A 27652-nucleotide genomic window follows, 5' to 3' on the forward strand; every position below is an offset into this window, starting at 1 on the left:
CATGAAACTTTTCTTCTGGAACAATTTTCTTGGGTACTTCAGGTGCTTTAAAGATAGTTGATTGTTTTATTTTTAAGAATGTCATAATTGGGTATAAAATATCAAGGCAAAAATGGAGCATCTAACAAGGAGAAGGTCAAAAATTCCAAAATAAGTCAGCTAAACACTCAGGCAACGCATCTGTCTAGATCGCCTTGTGCCGAGTTCTGCGTTCATCATAATAGAAACGCCCTGCTCTTTGGGGAGAGCAGCATTGTCTACTGTAATCTGGAAAAGGTTTATTGGTTTCAGAACTACTTGACAATAGCTTTCAAAATAAATTATTCTTGAAAAAGAAGTTGAGGGGTCAATATTGTTTAATTAATTATTGCTTAAGAAGAAGACCAAACAAAGGCAGGCGAGGCCTTTGTTCCCAGAGGGAAGTTCATGTTATAGAACATAAATTGAAGTTTACATCACTTAGTTATATTGTGGCTTTGAGGGGAGAAGGCGCTCTCTCTCTTCCCCATACACACACAGTATGTGAACAAAAGAGGCTTTCGTATTAGTGGTGAAGTAGCAGAGTCAGGTACCTTTAGCCGGTGGGAATTTGGGCTCTTCGGGAACATGTACTTTTTCTTCTACCACAGCTTTCTTGGGCGCTTCAGGTACTTTAAAGACAGTAGTAATACCTTCTTTTACTTTTAAACATTCATAAAGATTTTTAATCAGCAGAGCATAAGAGAAATGTGAACACAGAACATAACAATATAAAGTATGGACATCACTTTATCAAATACATTACAGTATTTAACGAGAGTTAAATTTTGATAAGAAATACAACAACCAATCCAGGGGTGTTTCCCATGTTAGAACTTAAGAAAAATGAACAAGACACCTTTAGTTGGGGCTGTTTCTGCTTGTTTTGGTGGCATAATCGGTACTTTCTTTTCAGTAATAATGTTCTTAAATGCTTCACTGATTTTAAAGATGTAAGTACATATTAGTCATTAGATCATTAGACATTGTTTTTGTGAAATTCAAGAGGTTTACAAAAATGAACAAAGCAGGGACGTTAAAAGCATAGTTACTATGTATTTATATTTACTAGTTTATTAAAATTAATAACAAGAAAGTGGGGATTTATCAATAAGCACATTTGTGACTATATAATCAAGTACTACCAAAGAAGGAAGTGTGGGATCACTATCTAGTTAATGGAGGCTTTTGCTCTGGGTATTTTAGGTGTAACAACAGCGACTTCTCTTTTGGTACTTTCTTTGGACCCTCGCCCACTCTAAAGATATTAGTTTGCTTTAAAGATTATCAAAACCCAAAACACAGAAGAAAAACATCAAGCAGAATGTGAAACAACCAAGGTGCTACCATATGTACAAATCAGGTAAGTGACTTTTTGCCAATGAAATACCTTTAGCTGGTGGCTCCTTTCGAGGAACAACTTTAATGGACGGTTTTTTTGGAGGCATGATTTTCTCAGATATCTCAGGCCCTTCAAAGATATTAGTGCTTTGCTTTAGAAAGAACTCTTGAAGTATTATGGAACATTACTATCAAGTTAGTACAATGAAGGCTAATAAAATGCTTTATGTTTTTGAATTTATATAACATCTACTTCAAAAAATGACTCGGTTTTGCTAAATTTCACCTACATTGTATATTTACTATGTATACTAAGCACACACACATTCCCTCGTATCACACACACATTATTAATTTCTGCAAGATCTGGAGTGGTGTTGTGAAGAATTATTCGTGTTATGTTTTATCTTCAGATTATATTAGAATGCAGGTGCTGTTACCAACATTTCATTTACTTCCTTAATGTTATATTGCTAATGAAAATTGGTGTAAGCTTTTGATAAGTAATTATCAGTTTAGAAACATTTCACTGAAGTGTTAACAAAGCAATGTTTTTTTTTGCCTGAAAACTCCTCAGTGAACTGAGGAGCTTCTTCTTTAATTTTAATTTTTAAAATTTATTTAATTATTGTTCAAGTAAAGTTTTTTGTCTTTTACTCCCACCCCAGCCCACCTCTCCCAGTGCTTCCTACCCCCCTCCCATTTCCATCCCCCTTAGTTTTTGTCCATGTGTGAGGAGCTTCTTTTTAATTCAACTGGTGAGATGCTCAGTCATTTTGATATCTGTAGTGATCATGTAACGTTTTTAGTTGGATTTAATAAAGAATCCAGAAATTTATATAGTGACCTGCTTAGATAAGTAGGTATCAACTATTATCTTTTCTGCTAAAATGACGCTCTGGGTGGTTAATCTCTATATTGGTCTTTGTATTTCATTATTCTAACCTGGAAAATAAGTGGGTTTCTAGTGTTCCAAACTGAACATGCAATGTACCTCAAAGGAAAAAGTTAGAACAAGATATGACAATTTGCAATATTTGCAGAATTCCCCTATACCTTTAAGTGGAGCTTTGGGTTTTTCATATACTTCCACTTCTTCAGCTTCTAAAAATTTTATTGCCCTATGTGTTTCTTCAACTTTGTGTACTTCTTCAATTCTATATTCTTTTACTTTGATAAATTCTTCTACTTCATGGAACTCTTCTTCTTCAAAATATTCTTCCACTTCATGGAACTCTTCCTCTTCAAAAGCTTCTTCCACTTGGGCTTCCACCACTTCTACTTCTGTTCTTTCTTTTACTAATTCCTCTTTGTGGAAGGCAACGGATATTTTTTCTTCAAAGACAGTCCTCCCTGAAAGAGCATCTTTTTTAAGAGATTTTTTTTGAACACAGAAGAAATGAAGATGTTAATTCAAGATATAAAATAAAAACAACAGGAATAAAGGCTTTCGTGCAACAATACATGAAAATCAAAGATTTTCCCCAAAATACCTTTAGCTGGGGGAACCACTTCTTTTTTAGGCACAAGGACTTTCTTTTCTGGAATTTTCTTTTCTGGCACTTTCTTTTGTACTTCAGGCACTTTAAAAATATGGTTTTAATATTTAGGACTATTAAGAGCAAGTTTTCATAGACAAAAACATCAAAAACAATCAAGACACAGGGACATAAAACATAAGAGTCTCGATAATAAAAGATTAAAAGGAAGTTCAGGTTTTAAAAGAGAAGATGTACCTTTGGCTGGTGGTGCCTCTTTTTTCTGAACAGGAACAGGTACTTTTTCCTCAGGAACCTTCTTTGGCACTTTAAAGATATTAGGCATCTCAGTCAATTGACAATACTCAATAATAAACACGAGTAACAACATCAGAAAGAACACCCAGAGTAATCACAGTCTAAGAAGGCATGCTGTGCTCTAGAAACCTCTGTGACAGGAAATAAAGATATTTTCCCAAATCACTTACTTGTGCTAGTCATACCTGTAGAAGAAACTATGTCTACAAGGAAACTATGCTGGTTCTACTTTTTTAACAGTAAGAATTCCCAACATTGGGCATACTGCTACTATTTCTTACTTGATGAAGACTGGTTTTTTGGCCCTTTTAAGGCTTGACATAGGTGTCATATTCTTTTGGGCACTATTATATCTTCTAAGAATGTCTACTGTGATGGGGAGAGCATAATATTATCTATTAAGAGCATTAATGAAGCATAAACAGTGAGAAAGTGACAAAAATAAGACATTTTGTAATAACCTTGAATGCTTACATCAAATATTGCCAAAAGGACATGAAGCTAATTAAAATAGTTACTGTCCAAGCTTTGGACACATTTCCCCTATAAAATAATATTAGGCATAATTATTACAATAATTACATGAGAAAACCTTTTTTTATGTAATGGAATAGAATCTATGAGTGGAATGTGGGGAAGAGGGGTTCATTGTTGTGTACCCAAGTGCAGCGAAATGTACTGTTAACATTGAAATGCTCAGCTATTTAAACTTAGAAACTCCTATAATAGTTTATACACATACACACATATTTATCCATTAACATCTTGAAAAAGGCTAACATCTTGAAATGGAATGAGTTATATTTTTACTAGTTCTTATGCAATTTCATTAGTTGGCTACTTAAATGACTCAGAGAAATAGTGAAAGGAGACACTGTGTTTTAAAAAGAAAGCTAATGGGAATTTAAAGATATTATTAATTGGTATTGGCTATACCTTTAGCTGGTGGTGCCTCCACTTTTTTAGGAACAGGAGTGGGTGCTTCAGGTACTGCTTTCTTAACGACTCTAGGAGCTTAAAAGATATTTCACGGACATTTTGAAAATGACATGCAATGAACAGGACAATTCCCACATACCACCCTCCTGAAAAAACATTGGTTTATTTTAAAAAGATATTAGCAACCTAAATGTTAATTTTTATATGGAGTAGTGACTCTAAAGGTGGGAAGGATATTAACTGGAAATCCTATAAGGAAACATAACATCAATCATACAAAAGATTTTCATAGTCTTTAGGAATAAGAGGGTAAGAATTATTCTAAAAAGGGAACACCACAGAAATACATTTTCCCTCATCTTAATAGTGTAGAAAAAAAAACTAAGGATGGAAAACTAGAAGAAAGTATCACGATAGGAGCTAGCCAGAAAAACAAAAGCACCAATAGCATAAGAGTGATCTCTCACTCTCATTGTATTGCAGCTGCAGTAAAAAAAGTTGGGGGATGGGAGGAAGGGACACAAAGCTTCAAGTGCCAGTAATAATTCATGTTGAATTTATCACTGATATAAGAAAAGTATAGTGATGAGTGGTGGATAAAGACAAATTTTCAGAGAGATTCGGAACATGCTGTCTTTTATCAGCCAGCCTGTGAATGCAGCTGTACCTTCAGGGGGCACCGCCTCCTCAACCTCCTCTACGCTAGGCGGTTCTTCTGCCATCTCTTCTTCTGGAATAGGCTCTTCGGGCTCCTCATACACTTTAAAAAGATGATTTTTTTTGATAAATTATTATTTTTTTACCTTTTGAATGTTAGACTAAAATGATACATCTGAAAACTGAAGTTGCCTGCCCAATGTAAGTAACTCACAGCTCAGCCTGCAACAGTGTGTGAAAACTCACTACTCCTTGGAAAAAAAGCTACTGGGTCTCTGAAATATGTGAGGCCCTTCCCAGAGCTTTAGAATTAGAAAGTACCTCACAGAAAATTTAGTTAAAATTATTATCACTTATTTGTAATGGGGGTGGACTTGTTTGAAGTTAAATAATCACTTTGGGGTGGAAGTTAGATTTTCTTCAACTGTTACTCAGGCTTAACTGGAATATCTCTTGGACACATTTATCCCACAGTTGCCAACCAAGTAATCTGATGACAAGTTTGCCATGACAAATAGCTTCCCTTCAAAGATTCTTACTGAGATAAAACAAGCAACAAACAAGCAGACAAACAAGCTAAGCATTTAAGAAATGAGATTCCATTGGTTTTCATTATCCTGCATAATGTCTGGTAGGTAAGTAATAATTACTTGTAGAGTCTGAATATGTTTATTTTCTGGAGTGAAATGTGCATTCAGCGCCTTCAAATATTATACAATCATAAGACAATGATGACTTTGAAAATATTATTTTCTCAGAAAGCCATCTACCTTCAACTGGTGGAACTTCCTCTTCTTTATGGGGAATGATTCGTCGTTCTTCCACTTTCTTAGGTACCTCAGGAACTTAAAAGATATTGATTGTTTTAGGCATTTAAGATGCAAAAACCAAAGAAGAGTACATAAAAACCAAGTTTTCTGTTTTTCAACTCAAGAGAATAAATATCAGAATGCACATGCACGAGGTGAAACATTGACAAACAGTCCAACAGACAAAACTAAAGAGGTTGTGGTTTAAGATGAAGGTTCTAAAGAGATATTCTATCTTTTATCACTGGAGTCTACACTTTTTTGAAGAAGAAGAATGGTACTTTAGGGACTGGTTTCTTAATTACCTCTGGCTTTTTAAACATATATGACTTTAGTATTTTATTTTTAGAAACAACATACATAGAGAATCGAGACAAAATACATTCAGCACAAAGTAGAAAAACTGACAGAGGACAAAGGTGGGTGCAACTGAGTCACTCGTGACGAGTGTCCATGACGGCCCACACGATGCAGATGGTTATGCGGAACAGCCTACACGGACAGCACCACAGCTCAACACCAGCACAGCGAGCACAGCCCTGTTTTGGGTGATGTACCTCTGGCAGGAGGAGCCACTGCTTTCTTAAGACCAGGAGGAGGCACCTTCTTTTCTGGTTCGGGTTTCTTAAGCACCACAGGCACTTTAAAGATATTATTTTATTTTGTAATTTCAGTTTCACAAACACCGAGGCAATGGACACAACAACAGTAAAGTTATGTTAACAAATACTGAAATAGGACATTTGGATTTTTTCCAGGTGATGGAAAGAAATGGCAGGGTCCAATTTGCTTGGGAACAGCAGTACCTGTGGCGGGGGGAGCTTCCTCTTTCTTAGGAATAACCACTTTCTTCTCTGGCACTTTCTTCTTAACCTCAGGCACTTTAAAGACATCATTTCATGATAAGAATATTGTGAGGGACAAAAAAGAGAGAACACAAGAAGTCCACACACAGAAAGACCGACATGCAACACTTGCTTCGGGTAGTGATGTAATGCAAGGTGGGAGTCCAAATGTCGGGATATAATTAGGTTTTGCAGAGCAAGGGATTAGCCACCTATTTCAGTATCAGATAACATATGAGGCCATGCTACCATTTCAATATCACTAGTAATTTATGAAATCAATATTCATAAAGTATTTCTGAACCCTTGAGATCCAATAAAAGGCCCTGGCTGGTGTGGCTCGGTGGATCAAGCACTGGTCTGTGAACCAGAGGGTCGCTAGTTTGATTCCCCATCAGGGCACATGCTTGGGTTGAGGGCGTGTGAAAGGTAACTTATTGATGTTTCTCTCCTTCCCTTGGTTCTCTCTACAAATAGGTAAATAAAATATAAAAAAAAAGAAATCCAGTAAAGGGTCAACTTTACTATTTCATTGATTATATGACTATTTAGCCTGGTGGAGAGGTTATGTTTATTTGAAGTAGTGGTACCATGATCTTTGGCAGAAAATGTAATTAAACTTTAAGGCATAAATATAGTCATTTTGTCCTGTACCATGAGCTGATTGAATCTGCTAAATCTGAATGTTATTTATTTAGTGATAGAGTACTTGTACATACTTTATTTTTATCCTCACAAAACCTCTGAGCCCACTAGGACTGATAGTATCCCCATCTCAGACAACAGGGGCTTGAGGATCAGATTGATTAAAGTGTTTTCTCAGGGTAGCACAGCAAGCATGAAGACAAAAGATGAGGCTTAAATAAAAGCCTACTTGTCTACCATTTATATGTATGTGTCAGAAGATATAACGTATTATTTAGTATTTTGATAAATACATAATCTTTTTCCTTTTCATCCTAATGTTAAAAAGACACTTAATGTAAATGGTTGAAGAATGAAATGTAGTAAGATTTATTTACTGTATTATTGAGGTATCTTTTTGTGTAGATAATTTATCATTGCAAATATCTATACAGCTTTGAATCCAATGAAAAGTGGGTATCAATGTTCCTGAACATTTTTAGAAGTAAAAATGTAACTGTCTATTTTATAAATGTAATATTTTTTTCTAAAACCCGGTTCCACCATAATTTTTCTGGCGAAGCTACAAATGAAGACCATGTATTCACTTTGGGAAGGTATACCTTTGGGTGGTGGAGGTTCCAGTTTTTTAGGAGCGGGAACTGGGACTTTCTTCTCTGGTACAGGTTTCTTTGGCGCTTCAGGCACTTAAAAACATTCATTTTAAGACATTAAAAATGACATGTACAGTACTGTATACATAACAAAAAGACAAGTGAGAATGAAGCCACAAAAAACTAAATGACATTTCATATCACGAAATTTGAAAAGACATTCAGACAATTTCCAAGAGACAAATACACAAGACAGACACAGAAATAAGAGCACACATATATGGAACGTTTTCTAAGATTTAGATGGTAGACAACACAGAGAGTACAGCATTGTAGATAAAATTCGAGATGAACAAAAAGATGGAGAGACAAAATTCAACACAAAAGAGGTCTTGGTGACTCCAAAAGAGCTTCTATACCTCGTGTAGGTACTGGCACCTTGGGTTTAACTTCTGGAAGAACTTCCTCTTCTTCAGGTACAACTTCTTCCTCAGGTATGAATTCTTCCTCTTCAGGAGAAACTTCTTCCTCTTCCTCAGGAGGAACTTCTTCTTCCTCAGGAGGAACTTCCTCTTCAGGAAGAATTTCTTCTTCCTCAGATAAAACTTCCTCTTCAGGAGGAATTTCTTCTTCAAATGGAACTTCCTCTTCCCAAGGTCGACTTATAGGAACTGGAACTGCCTCACGTTTCTTGGGCACTTTAAAGATATTATTCAACCATCAAGAATCGCTTTGATGTACAATATTAAAAATAATGGGACAACATGAAAAGCAAATATTCTGTGTTCATAAAGCATCGACTAACATCAAAGTAAATGTCATCAAGCATTAATTATAATTAGTGAAGCTATATAATTCCAGTTAGTTTTCCTTTTTGGCCTGATTCTCTTAGAGGTTAATATACCTTTGGGTGGTGGCACTTCCACTTTTTTCAGAACAGGTATTGGTTTCTTTTCTTCTGGAATGAGTTTCTTGGGTACCCCTGGCACTTTAAAGATATTATTTATCTTTAATAATGTGTTCTTTTACATGTCTCAGAGCAACAGACATGAAAAAGAATCACAAAACAACTGATTTTTACATTTCAAATAAGTCGGTTTTTAAAAACATGTCATTTATGGGGGAATTTATATGTAAATCTATATAAACATAGAATACCATTTTTTTGCTAGGTACCTTTTGCAGGTGGAGCCTCTACTTTCTCAGCAGCAGGAACAGGTACCTTCTTCTCAGGCACAGGCTTCTTGGGCACTTCTGGTACTTTAAAGAAATGATTTAGAGAAAAATTTTATATAACATCAAATTTTGAGTCCAAGCATAGTCTCAAAAAGATTAAGATAAGGTAATAAAAATATAACCAAGGTATTTCAAGAAATATTTATCCTTAAAATAAAATCTTTTTTTCCCATAAAAGAATATTACAGTGTTGTATCCGCATGGAATTGAACCAATTAATTTTTACTCACATGCAAATGTGGAATAAAAAAATTTGCAACATTGCAAGTTCATGTACCTTTGGCAGGTGGTGGAGCTTCCACCTTTTTGGGAACTGGTACAGGTGCTTTCTCCTCTGGTACAGGTTTCTTGGGTACTTCAGAAACTTTAAAGACATCAAATAGGGTTAGTGTCTAGTTATTTATCTGTAGAGAAGAACCCCGCAATTTTAGGACTTAATGGAAGCATCATAGATATTCTAACAATTTCATTATAAGATTGAAAACAATAACAGCCACAAACAAAAGGAATTCACAAAAATAAAAATAAAAAACAATACTGAAAAAACAAAGATTGGCGATAAAGACAACACACAATACCTAGCAGATGGTGATTCTTGTCCATTCTGGTGTTATAGTAAGAATCTATTTTGCACTAAGAACTTTCCACTAAAGAGGAGGAGTCAAGCATTAAGCATCAGCATGCTTCGATGGCAAAATTCATAGATGGATGCATGGTAAACTGCTCCTATGCCCATTGGGGTCCCTTATATTATCATTAATATCGTTAATATCATCATGGGGAAAGAACTGCTACAGCTCGTGAATTTATACTGTGTGAGTAAATTACTACATTACCCCTCTGTTGGACTATGAAGAGATGTACCTTTAGATGGTGGAGCCTTCTCTTTTTTAGGAATGAGCACAGGAACTTTCTCCTCTGGCTTCTTAGGAATCTCAGGGACTTTAAAGATATTATTTACTGGTAAGTTCAAACTACTAGTAACAACACATCTATGCAAAGCACAGTTAACATTTCTAGCAACAGATAGCAACACACACAAGGTTTTGAAATCAGAAGATAGTCAACTATTTACATGCAGATGAAGGCTTTTATATGTCCATGATATGAATGAGGGTGTACCTTTTGCTGGTGGGGCTTCCTTCTTTTTGGGAACAGGAACAGGTTTCTTCTCTGGAACAGGTTTCTTGGGTACTTCAGGCACTTCAAAGATATTATTAAGAATTTTGGAAATGTTGCCAAGAGATATAAAATGTAAAAAAAGTACAAACTTCAGAGATCATACTTCAGCATCTAAAAGTGTCCGAGTGTCAAATAAACAGAATTGGCAGCCTGTGCTAATAAACCCCGGACTCTGACCCAACTAGACACTCAGACTCCAAAGATGCTGCCGTGCGCCCCTTTGCAGCAGATGTGATCTACCTTTGACAGGAATTACTGGCACCACTTCTTCTTCAGTTATGAGCTGCTCTTCTTCGTGAAAGTACTCTTCTTCTTCATGGACGTACTCCTCTTCTTCTTGGACGTATTCTTCTTCGAAATATTCCTCTTCTTGGGTTACAACTTCCTCTTCAAAGGCAATCTCTTCTGGTTCTGGTCTTTTAGGTGCTTCTGGCACTTTAAAGAAATTATCTTTAGGTTGGATATTTTCCAATTTTTCAAAAAATTAAGACATGTTAGGAACATAACCATTTGCAGCAGAAGAAAGAACAGGCTCTCCCTTTCACACAGAAGACATTTGCACACAGAACTCAACATAAATTTCAACCAAAGAAGACAACACATTAAGAAGAGTGGTATTAAGTACCTTTAACAGGTGCTGCTACTTCTTTTTTAGTAACGAGCACTTTTTCTTCTGTGACAACCCTCTTGGGCTTCATGGGCACTTGAAATATTAAGTATAAGGAAATTTTTAACGTAAGAAACAAGACATGAACAATGGTGTGGGGATTGCCTGAGAGAGTGGGGTGGTGCTGGGTGGGGGCGGGCAAACGGGGAAAAATTGGGACAACTGTAATACCATAATTAGTAAAATATAATAATTTTTAAAAAAGAGTATAGATAATAGTAAAATGCAGCAAAATAATTAGGGAGGAAAAAAAGAAAGAAAGAAAGAAAAAGGCCACCCAGCCAAGTGCTTGCTTTGTTGTTCTTTAAGCACATGGAATAATTCTGCAAGTGCCTTTCATGTGAAAGATATGCAATAATTCATCTCTAAAAACTGTACATGTGCCATGGAAACAAGTCTGAGCCTCGTTGGGATAAAAACACACAGAAGTACTCGAGTAAGTCTGAGGTAGCAGAGCCCAAGTGTGAAATCACACTGAGTGTTCAGGTATCTCTGCCTGTAGGAACTATCCTTTACTGAAGTGCTAAATTCTAGACCAGTGTACTTTCTGAAATTGTAGAGAAGTTACTTCACACTTAGTAAAAAGCAGGAGAGAAATTACTAGACACTGAGTTAACTTTTATTGTTAATCTTCAAAATGACTTTCGAATTAATAAACAGTTATTAAACTGTGGTAAATACTGTTGCATCTTTCCATCAATTTAGACGAACCAGGAAAGTGCCAAACAGTCGCTGACTTGAGACCCAGACACCCTGTTTTCTATAGACTGTGGTCGCGTGGTAGGACACAGCTTCCTCATGAAAGGCTGTGGATCTATTTGGAAGTAACTTTTTCTTTTAAAGGTAGCACTGTCTTCTTATCCTGTATTTAACAGATTTTTACACCCAATATTCTCCAAATAATTAATGTAAAACGCACACAACAATGAAATAAAGTGAAACGTAGCTGCCCCAGTTTTATAAGAGACATTGTAAAAGACCAGTCTAAGAAGGAAATTATTATACCTTTAACAGCTGGTTCAGTCACTTGTTCTTTTTCACGTTTGGTAATTGAAATGTGGATTTTTTCCTCAACAACTTTCTTTGATTCTTCAGCCACTTTAAAGATATTAATTATTGAAGAGCATTAAAACCAACCACGCGAATATAGTGTACATAAAAATACACAAAAAACAGAAATGTAAGAACCAAGAATTCAACAAAACATTTAGTAAAAACAAAGAACAGCAGACAAGGCAGTAAGACACATTTAAAGAATGTGAGTAACGAGAGACTTTGGGGAGTTATTACTCTGCAAAGTACCTTTGGGTGGTAGAGGTTTGAGTTTCTTGGGAATGGGCACTGGTACTTTTTCTTCCGGGACAGCTTTCTTCAGAACTTCAAAATATCAATATTAACAGATTTAAAAATCTGAACCAGATTTCTCAAGAATAAAAAGTTAAGAAACACAACATACAACATAACATACCCATGAACACACATGATTTGTACACTTTCACCTCAACAGATATACGCAGTATGACAGACATGTAGGAAAGACAAGTGTCTTAGTCCTGATGAAGTTTTTCTCACTCTACCTTTAGTGGGTGGAGCCTTTGGTTTGGTGGGAACCGGCTTTTCTTGGACAGGCTTTACAGGGATAGGCTTCTCAGGTTCTTTAAAAGTACATACAGGGTATTTAATGTTAGACTTGAGTGCATCAATAAAAAATTATTTCTTAAGTAGACTTAACACATTAAAATAATATTCTCTTTTATCTATAGTGTAGCGATAGCCTCTAGAGGTGAGTGAGAATCAGAGGTCCAAGAAGAATAAGGTCTGCAAGACCTAAACAAGCTCTTACTGTCCTGTCTTCCTTCCTATTTATTTCTGTTAGGTCATCATAACTCTCTCTTACATGAAAAAATTCTCACTTCACTTCAGGTAAACAAAATGGTGGTTAAAACTTCTCTATATAGTATTGGCTTTTAATGTTAGCCTCAAAACTACACAGAATACCTCAGAGTTAGGCTCAGAAACATCAGAAATTAAGTGACATAATACTGACTCATTTCAAAGTTCCAATAGGAACTCATTCTTAGGGTAAAATAAGTAAATTCTTTGGAAACAAAATTATGTGCCTATAAATATGATTGCTGTGTTATAAAACTCAGCTGCTTGCAGTAGCCTTCTTCTCTGTCTTTACTTTTGCAGGCATCTTTGTGGAGTTTGATAATGGGAACCTGAGTCTAGCGTATTTTCTCAGTAGCCTATCATGCTTAATCACAACAAGCTTCAGAATGACAAATATTCCGTTTTTGATCATGTATCAGTATGATCATGGGCATTTGAACACAAATCCCTAACCTTTCTAAGAAAAAAAACGTAGTGACATTTACTATTTTGTGTACAAACAAAAATGAAGTGGGCAATAGGTTATTCCAAACACCCGATCTAACGGTAACCATAAGATTAGCATAGAGATTTTTTTTCTAGAAGTTAACCAAGAAAAAAAATTTTAAGTTGCCAAAGAAAACAAAAGTTCTTTCCAAATTTCTCTGGGCATCCCAAATTGTATCCTGTTCTAATGAAATTTACATGTATTTCATGTGTTTTTAACTTTGCAGTTTTGCTCATACCTGTGATATATTCTTCCTGCTCTTTAGACTCTTCATAATGCTCAAGCTCACGTTCCTCATATTCTTCATACTGGTCATATTCTTCTGTTGGTTCATACTCCTCAAATTCTTTATAATCATATTCTTCATACTCTTCATATTCCTCTTCCCGTTGTACTGAAACAGTTTCTTCTTCCCGGGTGTAAGACCACTGTTTTTCTTCTGTTACAGTTACTTCTAGAATAATATTGACAACAGGCAGCATTTTACTTGAAGCCCATTTAGGTGAGAATAGCAATGTGTTTTATTTTATTCCTGAGTTGTGATCTCATGCACTGGTTATGGGAGACCCTGGCTGTCCTTTGTTGATCAAGGTATTACAGAGCATACATTTGCTATTCATGATTTCAGATGTTAGATTCCCCACTTTTAGTCAACAATAAACCAATAAAGAATGGAGCCAAATTAGGAGCTAGCAGACAAAGAGCTGTGTAGTTTCAGGCTTCATTTGATTATTTAGTCAAAGCACAATATACCTTTAGTGGGACGAGGTTCTACTTTTGGAACTTCAATGGATATCTTTTCTTCTTTCACAGCTCTTTTCCTGACTTCAGTCACTTTAAAAAGAGTAATTATTAAAAGTGAGTTGCAAGATTTTGAATACATATACGTGTTAAGGGAAATTGTGTATGAACAATCCAAGGACAGAGATGCCCCCAACCATGCTTGGGCTCCACGTTTTTACTTAAATGGCAAGGACAACCAATAGATGTGGAAATAAACAGGATCTAATGTACATATAAATACTGTTTTCTAAGTTACTTGATGCTTCAAAAACATTGAGTAATTTCTCAAGATCAAGTAGTATTGATAAGAGAGTTTAAAAAGGCAACCAGACAACATAAACAATGACTATGAACCAAGCATGACACAAAAACTTGTGTTACATACAGAGTTTCTTCCCCTTAGTTCTAAGGCATTTTCATGAACTCTACCGGCACAATGTAGAAAATTCAAGATTTAAAAAAATTGTAATTTTGTCAAAGATTGTCACACAAAACAAACACTTCAGCAGATGAGTTTAGTACAGACAAATAAAGACATAATAGAAGACAAATATACTTTAAGGGAAAGTATCTACGCATGTTTGGGGGAGCTTCACATTTTTTTAAAGAGAGAAGAGAGTACTTTCTGGTATTACAAATACTTAGTTTTGAAGTGATATGAAATAGCATATGGATATTTATAATGTGTATTAAAAATTATTTTCCTAAGAATTTCAATTCCACTAGATTCGTGTCAATCCCTATATGCTTATTTTGATTTCTGAAAAAGTCAGTATACCTTTTGCTGGTGGCACCTCCTCTTTTTTAGGTTTGAGTTTGAGAACTCTTTCTTCTGGAGCAGCTCTCTTGGGTTCCTCGGGCACTTTAAAGACAGGTTTTACTTTAAAGAATTGTTTCCCTCATTCACACCACTAAAAGCAACTCAAGTGTAAAAGACATGACATTTTCATTATTTCAAACATAAAACATCGCCTCTAGTAATCACAACAACAACCAACCCCATAACCAGTGTAGGTGGTAAAGAGAAAAGGGATAAGAACAGTATTCTGTGCGGAAAAGACTTCATGTACCTCTGGCTCTGGGAGGCTCCTCTTTTTTAGTTACAGCAACATGAACTTTTTCTTCCTGGGTAATTTGCATGTGCCTCTCAGTCACTTAAAAGATAATTTTAGGATTAGAGAGTTATATTACTTAAAGTGGTATTAAAAAAATACTAGCCAGAAAGTACTGTGGTTTTAGAATATAACAATTTACAAGGTACACACGAATAAACTTCACATCAAGTAAGTCATACTTCACCCATGGACAAGGCAATAATACACCACTGCCACCAACATATACCAGTAGCCTCCATGTAAAAGATACGACCCAAAGACAGCAGCGAGAGGACGCAAGACAAGACAAGGTTCTAGCTTTTACACTCAGAGATTTCGGTTACCTTTGGTAGGGGGAGGCTCCTCTATCTTAGCCACTTTTGGAGGGGCCCTTTTTTCAGGAATTGGTTTCTTTGGCTCTTCTGGCACTTAAAAGACATCAGGCAACACAGTCAGACATACAATAGGCAGACTTATTTTCTTGTTAATGTTATAAAAATTGGAAGAATGAATCCATTTAAAGCTAAAAAACACAGGCATTATAGGAGAATAAAGCAAACCCCAATATACCTTCAACTGGAGGCACCTTTTCCTTTTTAGGAACTGCAGCAGGAATTTTCTTCTCCAGCACAATTTTCTTAGGTGCTTCAGGAACTTCAGAAAGATTATGTGTAAGAATGTTAGCTTGAATTACAGAAGAAGTGACTTTGTTTGTCAGCAAAGAGCTCACTTGTTGAAAAGATCACACATTCGCACAAACATTTATGACTATATTCAGCAAAATTGTTTATACACACATGCTCACAGTAATTTAGACAGTTAAATTGAAGACGTTATTATAGCTACTAAGATCAATGGTATCACTTCCTTGTGAGAACTGTACCTTTAGCTGGTGGAGGTTCCTCTACTTTAGCAGGAATCTTTGGTTTGGGTACAATTTTCTTCTCATGCTTCTCAGGCACTTGAAAAGATTATAAAATACATTTGTAGAAATGCCTATACTTCTTTTTAATAAAAATATAAGAAACCTTTTTATTTAGGCATACTATTTATCAACATTTGCAATGCAGACAATAAATAATTACGAGAGGATAAAAACGGGACACGTAGAGCAAGAACTAATTCAAGAGTCGGAGTACCTTCAGCTGGTTCAGCTTCTACTCTCTTGGAAATAAAGTGCAGCTTTTCTTCTACAACATATTCCTCAGGCTCTTCTAACACTTTAAAGACATCAATTTTAAAGAAGGTGAGTTGTAGTGTTTTTTTTTATGTTAAACTTCAGCTGTAATTTATTGCTCAAAGGGTAATTAAAATAGCAAAAGTTTGACATGTGCCAAATCCCTGGTTGTTCCCATTTAAAATATGAATGAAGAACATTTTACTTAAAACATATGTATGTCTTAAAAATATGGGAAATAAGTCTCATTAACTTAATTTTCAGGTGTACTATAAAAATAATAATGCTTATATTTACAGGAAGAACAGAACAAGTATAAGACACAAAGACAATTCTAGTGGCTTTAATGTATTTGAAGGTAAGTTCCAAAAAACCAGAACACTCTAGAATCAGACTATGGGACAAACACATATAATTGAGGAATCACAGGTAAATTGACATGAAAGAAAAGACCTGTATCACATATGAAAAAACCACTAAAGACTTGGAAACGAGATTTTTCCCCCAGTTTTGTGGTGGCGAGAATGATAAAAGAGGCAGGCACCTTCATGTGATTTTTGAGCCTATGTGTATAAAGTTAGTTACAGAATGAAGACCTGTAGTTACAAACATACATCTTTATACTAGAAGTAAGTTTCATAGCTACCCAGCTGTTCTCTAAATCTTTTGGGTTTAATAAAAACATAAGAATTTCATAGAATGCTTTTTCCTCTTAACTAGAGTCTATAATACTAAAGGAAATTCATAATGCATACAGTCAAAAACTAAAATCAGATTCATGCAATGAGAACTTCCTTTGCGTACATGCTATGTTTGGTTTCCCAAATATTTCTGGAAGGGATAGGGCCCTCTTTGAATCCATCAGATTCTTGACTCATGCCCTACATCCTGGCCTCTCCCAGGAAACAAAAGGACTGCTAGGCTTCCTCTTGGGAGTCCTGTTCCATCTTGCTGTTCCAGGCCATTCTGTTAAGACTATACATCTGAAATTTATATTGACTTTTCTTCCAAGCAGAGGAGGGGTGGGGCAGTGGTTGTACTTGAGGGCATCTAAATATACAGTTCTATTCATCTTTTCATTGGGAAAACAGTTAATTTGTTAAGGAACTCATTGATTTCTGCTTAAAGCAGAGCAACATTAGAACTTTCTTAGGAAAGTTCTTTCAGATATATAGCATTAGCCAGAATGCTGGACTTAATCAGTAAACCTGGTGGTGTCTTTATTCACTGAAAAGGTATCCAGCACTGAAATAAAGCTGCTTCTTCAAGCCTTAAGAAACTATAGAGAACTTTCATTCAGGTATGGGAACATGAGGACAACAAGTTAATCTAACCAATGTTGTCACACAATTGGTTTCCCCATACAGGAAAGATAGGAAAGCCCTATATGTTCAGTGCTTCACTCTCAAACATGGCCTTGACTTCTGGAATGTTAAAAAGGTATTTCTTATTAAACAACTGTGAGTCAAGATACATCAGTGAATTGTGCTATCAAAACTGTTTTATGTTACCCCTCTCTTAAAAATTAGACAATTAAAGTGTGAATTCTGCCAGCCCACCATGCTAAAACCAAATCCTTTCTAATGGACAGCAGATGTGTGTGGAGACACCTGCCCCATTAGTCACACAGTAGAACAGTTCCCCACTCAAATAGCCAAGTAAGAGGATAGATAAGAAAGACATTGGGTGTGTATCCTAAGTAATGTTCCTGAATCTTGTGTTTAGATCAGAAGATACATCTCATGAGGCCAGTAGATGTTCACTAAATTTGTGTGAATTTTTGTTAATCAATTAACAATCTGTGAAAGAAAAAAAAACTCATCAAGACTCTGGATTATGTCTATCTTATTTGAATTGTTTACCTTCATATTCTGTAACTTCCGCTTCCTCCTCCTCCTCTCTTTCTTCTTCTCTATAAACTGAAATGGACACCCTTTCCTCTTCTTCTGAATAGCTCCATTCCTCCTCAGCAGACACTTTAAAAGATAAGATTTAATTTACATTCAGCCTCCTCAAATACTGATAATAGACAGGAGTTCCCTACAGATGGACAAGGGTTCTTCTGTCTGCGTAGAGTGTGGCTTCACAGTACTTCCTCATTACAAGAAGGAGAGCTGACTTAAGAGAAGGGGACAGGACAGCTCAAGACTGAGAAGAATATTCGCATGACATCCAAGTGGGGCCACTTTCACAATGGTCACATTTTCGGCACCCCATTCACTTCCTTAGAATGATTCAGGACTGAGGTAGGCACAAAAGACTCAGTCTCAGAAGGCTACAACAAGTAGACAGTAACAAGAGCAGCTTCTACAGTAAACAATCATATTTGGAAAGAAGAGAAGACTTCAAGGAAACACGCACACACTCGTTTCTCCCCTCACTTCTGATCATATACCTTCGTGCCGCACGACTTCCACTCTTTGAGGAACAGCAACGGATAGTTTTTCTTCGGCAACACGTCTTTTTTCTTCTGTGACCATTTTCTTAGAAACTTCAGCTTTAAAAAAGCATTGAAGTCGAAGTTTAAAAAATCAAGAATCTCAACAGTTCTCTCAAGAGTTTGGGGAAGATTTGCACAGTACAACACTTTCACCAGCAAAATGGGGAAACAAATTACAAGCCATATCACAAGTACACACACACAGAAATTTTATCGGAGCGAAGACAAGGGGTCAGTACAAGATGACCACGGATAGGAAACAGCAGGGATTCACAGGCTAGAAGATTTTTGTCAGAGGCTTGAGACAAACCCTACCTCGGGGAGGAGGTGCTTTCTTAGCTACAGGAACTGGAACAGAAACTTTCTCCTCAGGGACAGGTTTCTTAGGCAGAGCTGGCACTTTAAAAACAGGCACTTTTTAGAACTTCACTGTTGCCTCATCAGAGCCCAGCACAAAACACAGACAGAAACCCACGATGCACTCATATCACAAAACTAACAAAACCACTGTTTGCCTTTAAACGTAATATTCTAAAGATGGTTCTTGGAAGGATAGAGAGACTATACCTTTTGGGGGTGGAGCTTCTTCCATTTTCTGAGGAATAGGTCTCTTTTCTTCAGGAACTTTCTTCTTTGGTATAGCCGGCACTTAAAGGATAGTATTTGATTTTAAAATTCTCAAGAAGGCAAAATAAATGAGCAACACAGAACTGGCAGACCCATTAAAGAAGACATGCAATTAAAGAAGCTTGAAGGAAAGACAGGTTATTTCATGGAGACAGGATTAAGTACCTGCTGGTGGTGGAGATTCCTCTCTTTGGGTAACAATGGTTATCTTTTCTTCTGTGACAACCCTCTTCTGCACTTCGGGAACTTGAAAAAACATTAATTTTGAGAATTGACTTTATATTTCCCCAAGTAGCTAATGTACAGTTACATTTTAAGAAAGGAGGCAGGTGGACAGACTAGTTGAAATCTCAATCACACCATAAAACATTCATTTTGAATTTAACTAGCTAAATGAACAGATAATGAAACACAAAAATGTTTTGTACTCAAGACGTTTCAATAAGGCTTTGTTCCACTTCTTTACTAAGTAAGTCACTGTACCTTCAGCTGGTGGAGCTTCCTTTTTCTTTTCCACAGGGACAGGAATCCTTTCTTCAGGAACAGGTTTCTTTGGCACTGCTGGGACTTAAAGTTTTTAAAACAGGTTAGTTCAGACATATATCACTTTTATGAAGGGACACAGGCACATACATAAATCTTTATGCAGTTCATTAATGTTGTTATAGAATTTCTGTGCTTCGGCAAAAAAAAAAATAGTATAATATTTAAACTATACTGTTATAAAGGTTGTAAGATGAAAAATGTCCCCAGTGGTGTTACAGAAGCATTTAGGCAGTTCAAAACGAGGTAAATACTCAGGGTGTGTATAGAATTCATTCTTTTTTTAGACATTGATATGCTTTTGATAAAAAGAAATTTGTCAGCAATTACAGAGTATTGATATAGTATATAAAATATATTTATGCTTTGTATTGAGAAATGGAATCCATATAACCATGGGTTTAATTTATCTAAGACTATTTTAGACTAAGACTGAAAACTCTTTAGAATAGTTGTATCTGTATGTTACTTTCCCCCGCTTTTCTCTCGGACTATTCTGGTGCCCTCGGAGTGTATAGAAATCTCAGGAAACACTGCTGTTGTAGAGCAGGCCTCTCAACCTCATTCTCATGTGTCAATGGCTTTGGAGAGCTCTCTGTACTGTTCTGCTGTGTGTGCGTATGTGCTTTTTCTCTAAGAGGCTCAATAGCTCCCAACAGAGTCTCAGCCAACCAAGGTTTACGACGGGTTTGGTTTCTCTAAATGTTGATGATGTTAAATTTTTAGTTGACAGATATATTTTAACAGCCTGCATTATCGGCAATAATTATTCCCATTTAAATAAGATATTGGCAGTTTCTGTGAACCTCTGTACCTCCACACTTGTATTTGTAATATCTTGTAGCAATTATATATATATATGTTTATGTGTGTATGAATTATATACATGGGATGTTTAAACATATATATATACATATATCACTATGAGTATTTGTTTAATTAGAAACAGATGCCTCTCTGTCTCCTTCAGGAGTGATCAGTGGCTTTAGTATTACTGTGGATTTTAGTAATATCACTTTCTCATCATAATCATTATATTTTATTCTCATACAATCATTGTGTTTTAGTGATCAGATCATCAGAAACCATTCTTTTAAAAAATCACTCAATTAAAAAAAGTCCCAGAATTCTGAAGAGCCAAGAGTTTGAGAAAGAGAGAAGCAGATTTGATTTAGGAAGAGAATGGAGACACTGGAAATTCAGGCAGAAGGGGACATCTTTGCATGTGTGACTGCGGTACGCCTGGTCTCTCCTAAATTAGGTGCTGTCGGACTTTTACTGAATCTCTCTATAACTGACCGGACATGTACAGCTCACAGCTTCACTGCCTCCACAAAGTATTGTCTTTTATCACCAAAAACCAAGCCAAAAAAAACCAAAACAAATCAACAAAACAAACAGACACCAAGTCCAGAAAACCAAAGCAAGGGATTAGCACATTTGAATCTGAACATACCTGTATGAAAAGTTCCCTGAGTAGCTAATTTGATAAGTGCAACATTTATGGCAAGTATCGATATTCAATTAATCTCTCAAGAAACATGGTGAAAGTAAATGTCAAAAATCAATAAATTTCTAGCTATTGAAGACTCGGCAGCACTGAATTTCTGAAGAGTGCCAGTTACTAGCAGCACTGCGTACATTTTTGTCTAGTGAACATTCGGTTCTGCCAAACACTCTACACTTGTCAGTCTTTGTAGCTCGTCCAAGCTCATGAAAGTGTTTTTATTAAGAAAAGTCACATATATGAGGAATAAAATTTCTTCCTAGAAACATGTCTGTAGAAAATGAGTTTTATAAACATTTCTTCTTCCGCTAAGAGAGGGACAATATTAAATCTTTAAGACAGCAATCTGATGTAGTTACTTCTTTTAATAACACTTCTTTGGTGCTGGTACCTTTGGAATGTTCAGTGTCACAAATAACGTATATGAAGAGCACAACCCCCAAAGCTGACAAACAAATGAAAAATGCACGGGGCGGGTAAGAGACATAAGATAGAAAGCACAGTGTGTATAAAGACCGTAAAAAGCAAGGGACTCGCATTTGGGGCAAAGGGTTACCCATGATCAGTCAGGTGTACCTTTTGGGGGAGCAGCAGGCTCCTTCTTGGGTACAGGAACTGGCTTTTTCTCCTCTGGCACAGGTTTCTTGGGAACTTCAGGAACTTTAAAAACACCATTTTTGAAAAAAATGTTGAGAATTTCTAGTTTCCTTCTGAGACATTTAAGATTTTATTAAAGCATAAATCCTCAGTAAGAGTGTAAGAATTTAGGAAGTAATTTTTCAGGCTCTCATTGTGATTAAAATAAATGCCAAATACATCAATACCATAGAGACATCGCATATTACATGAAGCTGACAAAGAACAAATTAACATAGTTAGGAGTCTAAAAATGTCAGAGCACTTGACCACAAGTTAGTGAGATCAACATACACAGAACTGAATATTTTACAGATGGTTTACACATGCTCTCATGTTAATATACAGATCTCATAGAAAAAGATACAGGAAGATGGACACTAAGACATTGTTTTCAAAAGTGTTATTCTACCTTTGGCCGGTGGGGGCTCCACCTTTTTAGGAATGGGAACAGGAACCACTTCTTCTGGGACTGTTTTCTTAGGTGGCTTAGGGACTTTAAAAATAAATGCATCGATTTTGAGAAATTGTGCTTTTTGACAAGGCACATATTATTACAAGATTCAGCATTAAATAAAGAGTAGACCTTTTCATTTTTTACCAAGTGAATTCAAGAAAATCCTGTTGAAACGAGGGTGAAGGGAAATGTGTGGATGACAAGTGAGGAAGCGCTGCGGCTGTCATTCACCCTGAACTACGGAAGGCTCACTTTCCTGGGAGCAGGTAGGAGCACGCTTTCCTCAGAGGTGTCAGAACCCATTCCTCAGGTGCTAGTTTTAGAAACTTAACTTTCATAAAGCAGCTGCATTAGAACAACTGCATTAGATCCTCTTAAATAGTTTTAGAACCCTACATGTTTAATAGTTTGACTGGGGCGGGTGGGGGGAGCGAGGGGGCCCTAAATTGTAGCTGCTGCCAATTTTTGAGTTCCAATATCCATGGTGGTACACATTTTCCCACCTTGGCTACCAACTGAGACATCACTGTTGTGGAGTTGGGACGAGATGTGAGCAACCTAGTGTTTCCACCACACAGATACAGTTGACGTGAACAACCTCGGAAGTATATATAATAGGAAAGGGAAGTACGATAGGACGTATTGACTGTAGAGGATTTATTACCATAGTTTTTAAACATATGTAAGCTTATATAATTTAACTTTAGATCAAGGAGGTTTAATAAAACACGGAGTAGGAAAACTCCTGATAATTTAACCACCAGCTCTGGTAAGGTTAAACAAACAGCTGGGCACGAGACTGTAAACTCCCTGAAGCAGTGAGCAGAGCCTCCAGTACTTCCATTCCTCACTCCTGCACCCTCCTTTGTGGTCCTCCCACCCCTCTGGGATGCCCTTTGTACATGGTGGTCAGAGGTCCACGGACTGTGCGACAAAATCAACATGGTCACATGTGTTGTATCAACATGTTCAAATAGTTACTACAGAACTTTTCAAAGAATTTGGAAGCTTAGAATGAATCATTAATACCTTTTGGTGGAGGTTCAATCTCTTTGGAAACAGCAACATGAATTTTCTCTTCGGTGACAGTTTTCTTTTGTACCTCAGGGACTTGAAAAAAAATGTGCATTTTAATTACTGGGATGCCACATTGTGGGTGGTAAGTGTAACTTACAAAGAATATCGAAATACAAATAAAAACTGAGACAAATGTGAAATGAAAAGATGACAGCGAATTACAAGGAGATGGAGAGGCCTACATCAGCACAGACAAGAAGAGGGCGGAAATCCGTGTGAAGCCCTCCTATCAGAGCCCCCGCACTCCAGTTTGCCGTATACCTGTCACTGTCACCTCCTCCTCCGTGTGGGAAGCAAAGAACATCTTCTCTTCGGAAATGACCATCTTCTTTGTATGCACGGCTGGTACTTTAAAGAGAGTGTTTCACATTAGTATTTCTTTTTCTACAACAAGACATCAGATCAAAGGCATAGATTGTATACTATACTTGCGCATTTAGACAGAGAATGAGTGGGTTAGTATGACGGCATGAGAACAAATTCAGTATTGACAAGAGAACAAATTACATTTGATCTACAAGGACGAACAACCCATGCAGCCTTCATCAAACATTATAAATGGGAACCAAATAGACACAACTTCTTCACATGTTATGTGGTGCTTTTTCAATCTGTTAGGGTCTACTTATATAAATGAGAGGATGGGAAATATTTTATGCATGGAATGCATTGCATAATAAAGTTAGAGGACTATTCATTAAACATAAAATCTTCCTTAAAAATTATGTAATTGCAAAGCAAAATTAGAAACAGATAATGTTACGATTCATTTAAATTATATATAGGTGCAACTCAGCATAAAATGTATATGAGATTGTCTCCATTTTGGTGGCTTCAGGTTTGTGAATTGTTCAGCCATATATGTACACATATCCATATACATTAAAAAATGATTAAAACTTGCAGCTGAAAGACAAAGATATATACCTTTCACTTCAACAACTTCCTCCTGCACTGGAGTCCGAGAAGGTTTTTGTGGAACAATCTTCTTGGAAACTTCGGGTACTTAAAAAATATGTTACACATATATTTGTATTGTGAAGAGTAATGCTTTGTGCACAATTTTAAAATATTTTAGATGACTATGTAAATAACTAATGTGAATATATATCAGTAAACAGGGTATCTGTGTACATGACACTAGAAATGTTTTAAATGATAATACCTTTGGTGACTTGAACTGTTTCTTCCTCCATTCGTCGAGAAGTCTTTTCAATTTTTTCAACTACGGGCTTCTTTACAACTGTAAGTATTTTAAAGAAATTGTAGTACTTTTAGAACTTCTATTAAAATAGTTTTTGCACTCTCTACATATGTATATATATATACATGTGTGTGTGTACTTTTTTTTTTTAGAAAGAGACAAGTTTGGTGCTCTGAACTTTAAGTACAAGTTTCTGTACTTCAAGTATTTTGGTGATATTTTATTTTATATTTACCATAACAATCTTTTTATTATTAGTATTTTTTCATTAAATGAATTACATATTCTTAGAATCAAATGCATGGATCCAGTGAAGCTTAGGGAAGAAGTTGTGCCTATTGGATTGAACTGGTGATTTACACGTGTTTGCCAGACAAGCCATGGTAGTGATGTGGGCACTCTGATCTCTCCACAGAGTTCTCATTACATACCTTTAGGAGGTGGTGCTTTTTTCTTTTCAGGTACTTTTTCTGGAACTTTTCTCTCATGGGATTCTTTAACAAAAACACAGCATAAGAAGGGGTACTTAAATAGGTCAGTTCTAATAGGTTGTTTAAATGACAAATGAAATAAGTTAGAAATAACATATAACTGGGTATTGTATTTTGTGTCTTCATTGCTAATATGATTTCTCGTGCTGTATTTACAGGCAGGATCAAACAGATGCAGCAAGGCAGTGAAAATAATACTTGAATTTCTGCTTTACAAAATAGCACTTGGCATTTAATCTTGGTAATACAGCTAACCGATTCATCTTACAATATCAAAACATGAAAATGACTGAAGAAAATAATTCTTTAAAAATTTGTTTCTAAAGATTTCTAACCTTAAAAATGGAAAGGATCATTTTATCTGTATCCATTGCTAATCAGGTTAATAACATTGAAAATATACTGAACTGAGCAAAAATAGAGAGAAAAGTCACCCAATTAATACATACCTTCATAAACCTCCTTTTGAACTTGAATTACTTCTGTTTCTCTGTAAGTCTCCTCCCACTCTTCCTCCCCTTCATCATAACCTTCTTCCCTTTCATAGTATTCTTGCCCTTCTTCAAAATCTTCTTCCCATTCCTCATGAACTTCCCTTTTAGCTTCTACCTCTTCATAGTCTTCATCTGGTTCTTCGTAATAAGGTTCTTCCAGCGGCTCTGTGTATGGTTCCACTTCCAGCTCATCATAAGGTTCATCCCAAGGTTCTATGAGAAGTCTCTTCTTCTCGTAGACTTGCTTTTTCTCGTATACAGCTTCTTTTTCTTTCTGAACCTCTTTCTTTCTGGTTATGGTGGTTATTTTTACTTCTTCAGCCTTGGAGGATACATCCATAATTTCAGGAGCTAAGATAAATAAATAAATACACGAGAGTATTAGCACATCAATTATAGCCATACAGTTACTTTACAAGGTGTGTGGGTTTCATTTAAACTTTTGTTGACTGTGGAATACCATCAGGAGTATCAAGATACACTCTACTCTTAATTTCAAGATTTGTCCGGTGTGAACAAAACACCGTTCAGCAAATATTATCAAATGGATACATCTTCTATTGTTTTATAGGAGCTCTAGTTTGTAAAACTCTTAGTTTCTTCCAGTGGAATATTTTAATATTAAATCATTTTATGACATTTACATTTAATGTTTCTGCAGTTAACCTCGACTTAACTTTCTAACTTTCGAAACATTTCTAATTTTAAAACTACATTTTTGACCATTGAATATGACTCTTTAGCCAGTTTGATAAATATTTAACATTGCGTAGCCAAATCAGTCACTTTTATACAACAACTTAAAGCCTAACATCACTTAATATGATCCTAAATGTTTGTGTAGGCTACAATTAAAACAAGAAGAGATGCCCCCGCCCCCCTTCTAGCTCTCACCACTTCTTCGCCTCTCTCTGTTCATGGCACTGGGGCTGCATGAACACCTGCCTGAGTTTCCTTTCCTGGGATTGGAACAATCTGAAGTAGCCACCATTTCTAATGCTAGTTTTAATATAGTGAAAAAAACTCTAGAAGTTTGTAATAAGCTGGAAGCCCAATGTGTAAACATAAGAATACATTGCAGAGATGCCAATCTCAGAAGTAAATAGAATAAAATTATGCAATAATTTTTAAGTTTACCTTTTGCTGGAATTAAGACAGTAGGAGGTGGGGGCTTCTCGACAACTTCTGGGACTTTAAAAACATAAAATACATGTTTATTTTTAGATTATGCATTTTTAATGTTTACTAAGCCTCTGCACCCTTGTTACTCATATACTATTAATATACCAAATGCTTTCATAATTTTCAAATTTAACTCACCAGAAATGCCATACAATATCACATTATAGTGAAAATGCTGGAAATCTGAAGTTTTATTCTAGTTTAGATTGATTTAAAATAATTTAAATTAAGATGAAATATGAGAATATTCATTATGTCTAAGGTTAAGAATTAGTGCATGCTTCTTTTTTCCTATAACTGTGAGGTTTAGGAAATGCACGTGCTTTTTCAGCCTTTTTTATTCCATAATATTTCACAAATGATCACTCAGAAAAAAGTCTCTGTGAATGGTGTCCCATGCCTCTGGGCTCTCCTCCTTTTAGGAGGTCACCATACTCTAACCTTAGTCAAATGAGTAAATAAATTTACCCAAATGGGTGAATAAATTTGCCTATTTGCTTAAATTCAGTTCTTCTAATTTCCTAAAAACATTCCAGGATATAATAAAAATCCAAACAATTGAACTGATCCTCTTTCAAAAAGATGTTTTTCCTCCGCACATGTGGATATTTCCTTAGATGAACCAGGAAGGAGGCTGAGCTGGGCTGGAGCAGCTGAAATTTGCATCTGCCCTTCCTCTTTTATTGGCGTGTCATGATCAAGACCAGCTGTGGGACCAGAGGGCAGTGCCTTCTTTATATCGCTATCCAGAGATAACGAGGATTCTCTGGTGTTGCCATTGGATGTCATGGCAGACACAAGGCACAGGGGGACAGGGGAGAAAAAAGAAAAC

General features: G+C 36.1%; 1 protein-coding gene across 1 annotated transcript in view; it reads right to left on the bottom strand.

Annotated features, from left to right (window-relative positions):
• Nucleotides 1-27652, bottom strand: part of TTN (titin) — a 270276-nt gene that overhangs the window by 134228 nt on the left and 108396 nt on the right. Inside the window, exons 104-136 of the mRNA XM_053665080.1 lie at nt 26776-26829; nt 25594-25989; nt 25085-25147; nt 24615-24692; nt 24377-24454; nt 23711-23797; nt 23402-23482; nt 22328-22411; nt 21856-21939; nt 19713-19796; nt 18025-18138; nt 16125-16205; nt 15869-15946; nt 15556-15639; nt 15330-15413; nt 14962-15045; nt 14670-14753; nt 13862-13942; nt 13347-13562; nt 12306-12383; nt 9157-9243; nt 8820-8903; nt 8548-8631; nt 8063-8341; nt 6367-6441; nt 5522-5596; nt 4762-4854; nt 4092-4169; nt 3096-3164; nt 2853-2942; nt 2416-2712; nt 1409-1489; nt 573-650 (exon numbers count right to left, since the gene is read on the bottom strand). Coding sequence (XP_053521055.1) covers nt 573-650; nt 1409-1489; nt 2416-2712; nt 2853-2942; nt 3096-3164; nt 4092-4169; nt 4762-4854; nt 5522-5596; nt 6367-6441; nt 8063-8341; nt 8548-8631; nt 8820-8903; nt 9157-9243; nt 12306-12383; nt 13347-13562; nt 13862-13942; nt 14670-14753; nt 14962-15045; nt 15330-15413; nt 15556-15639; nt 15869-15946; nt 16125-16205; nt 18025-18138; nt 19713-19796; nt 21856-21939; nt 22328-22411; nt 23402-23482; nt 23711-23797; nt 24377-24454; nt 24615-24692; nt 25085-25147; nt 25594-25989; nt 26776-26829 — 3543 coding nt within the window. The remainder of the gene's footprint in view (nt 1-572; nt 651-1408; nt 1490-2415; nt 2713-2852; nt 2943-3095; nt 3165-4091; nt 4170-4761; nt 4855-5521; nt 5597-6366; nt 6442-8062; nt 8342-8547; nt 8632-8819; nt 8904-9156; nt 9244-12305; nt 12384-13346; nt 13563-13861; nt 13943-14669; nt 14754-14961; nt 15046-15329; nt 15414-15555; nt 15640-15868; nt 15947-16124; nt 16206-18024; nt 18139-19712; nt 19797-21855; nt 21940-22327; nt 22412-23401; nt 23483-23710; nt 23798-24376; nt 24455-24614; nt 24693-25084; nt 25148-25593; nt 25990-26775; nt 26830-27652) is intronic.

The sequence above is a fragment of the Artibeus jamaicensis genome, unplaced genomic scaffold, assembly GCF_021234435.1.
Source record: "Artibeus jamaicensis isolate MK-2021 breed Jamaican fruit bat unplaced genomic scaffold, CSHL_Jam_final contig_391, whole genome shotgun sequence".
NCBI lineage: Eukaryota > Metazoa > Chordata > Mammalia > Chiroptera > Phyllostomidae > Artibeus > Artibeus jamaicensis.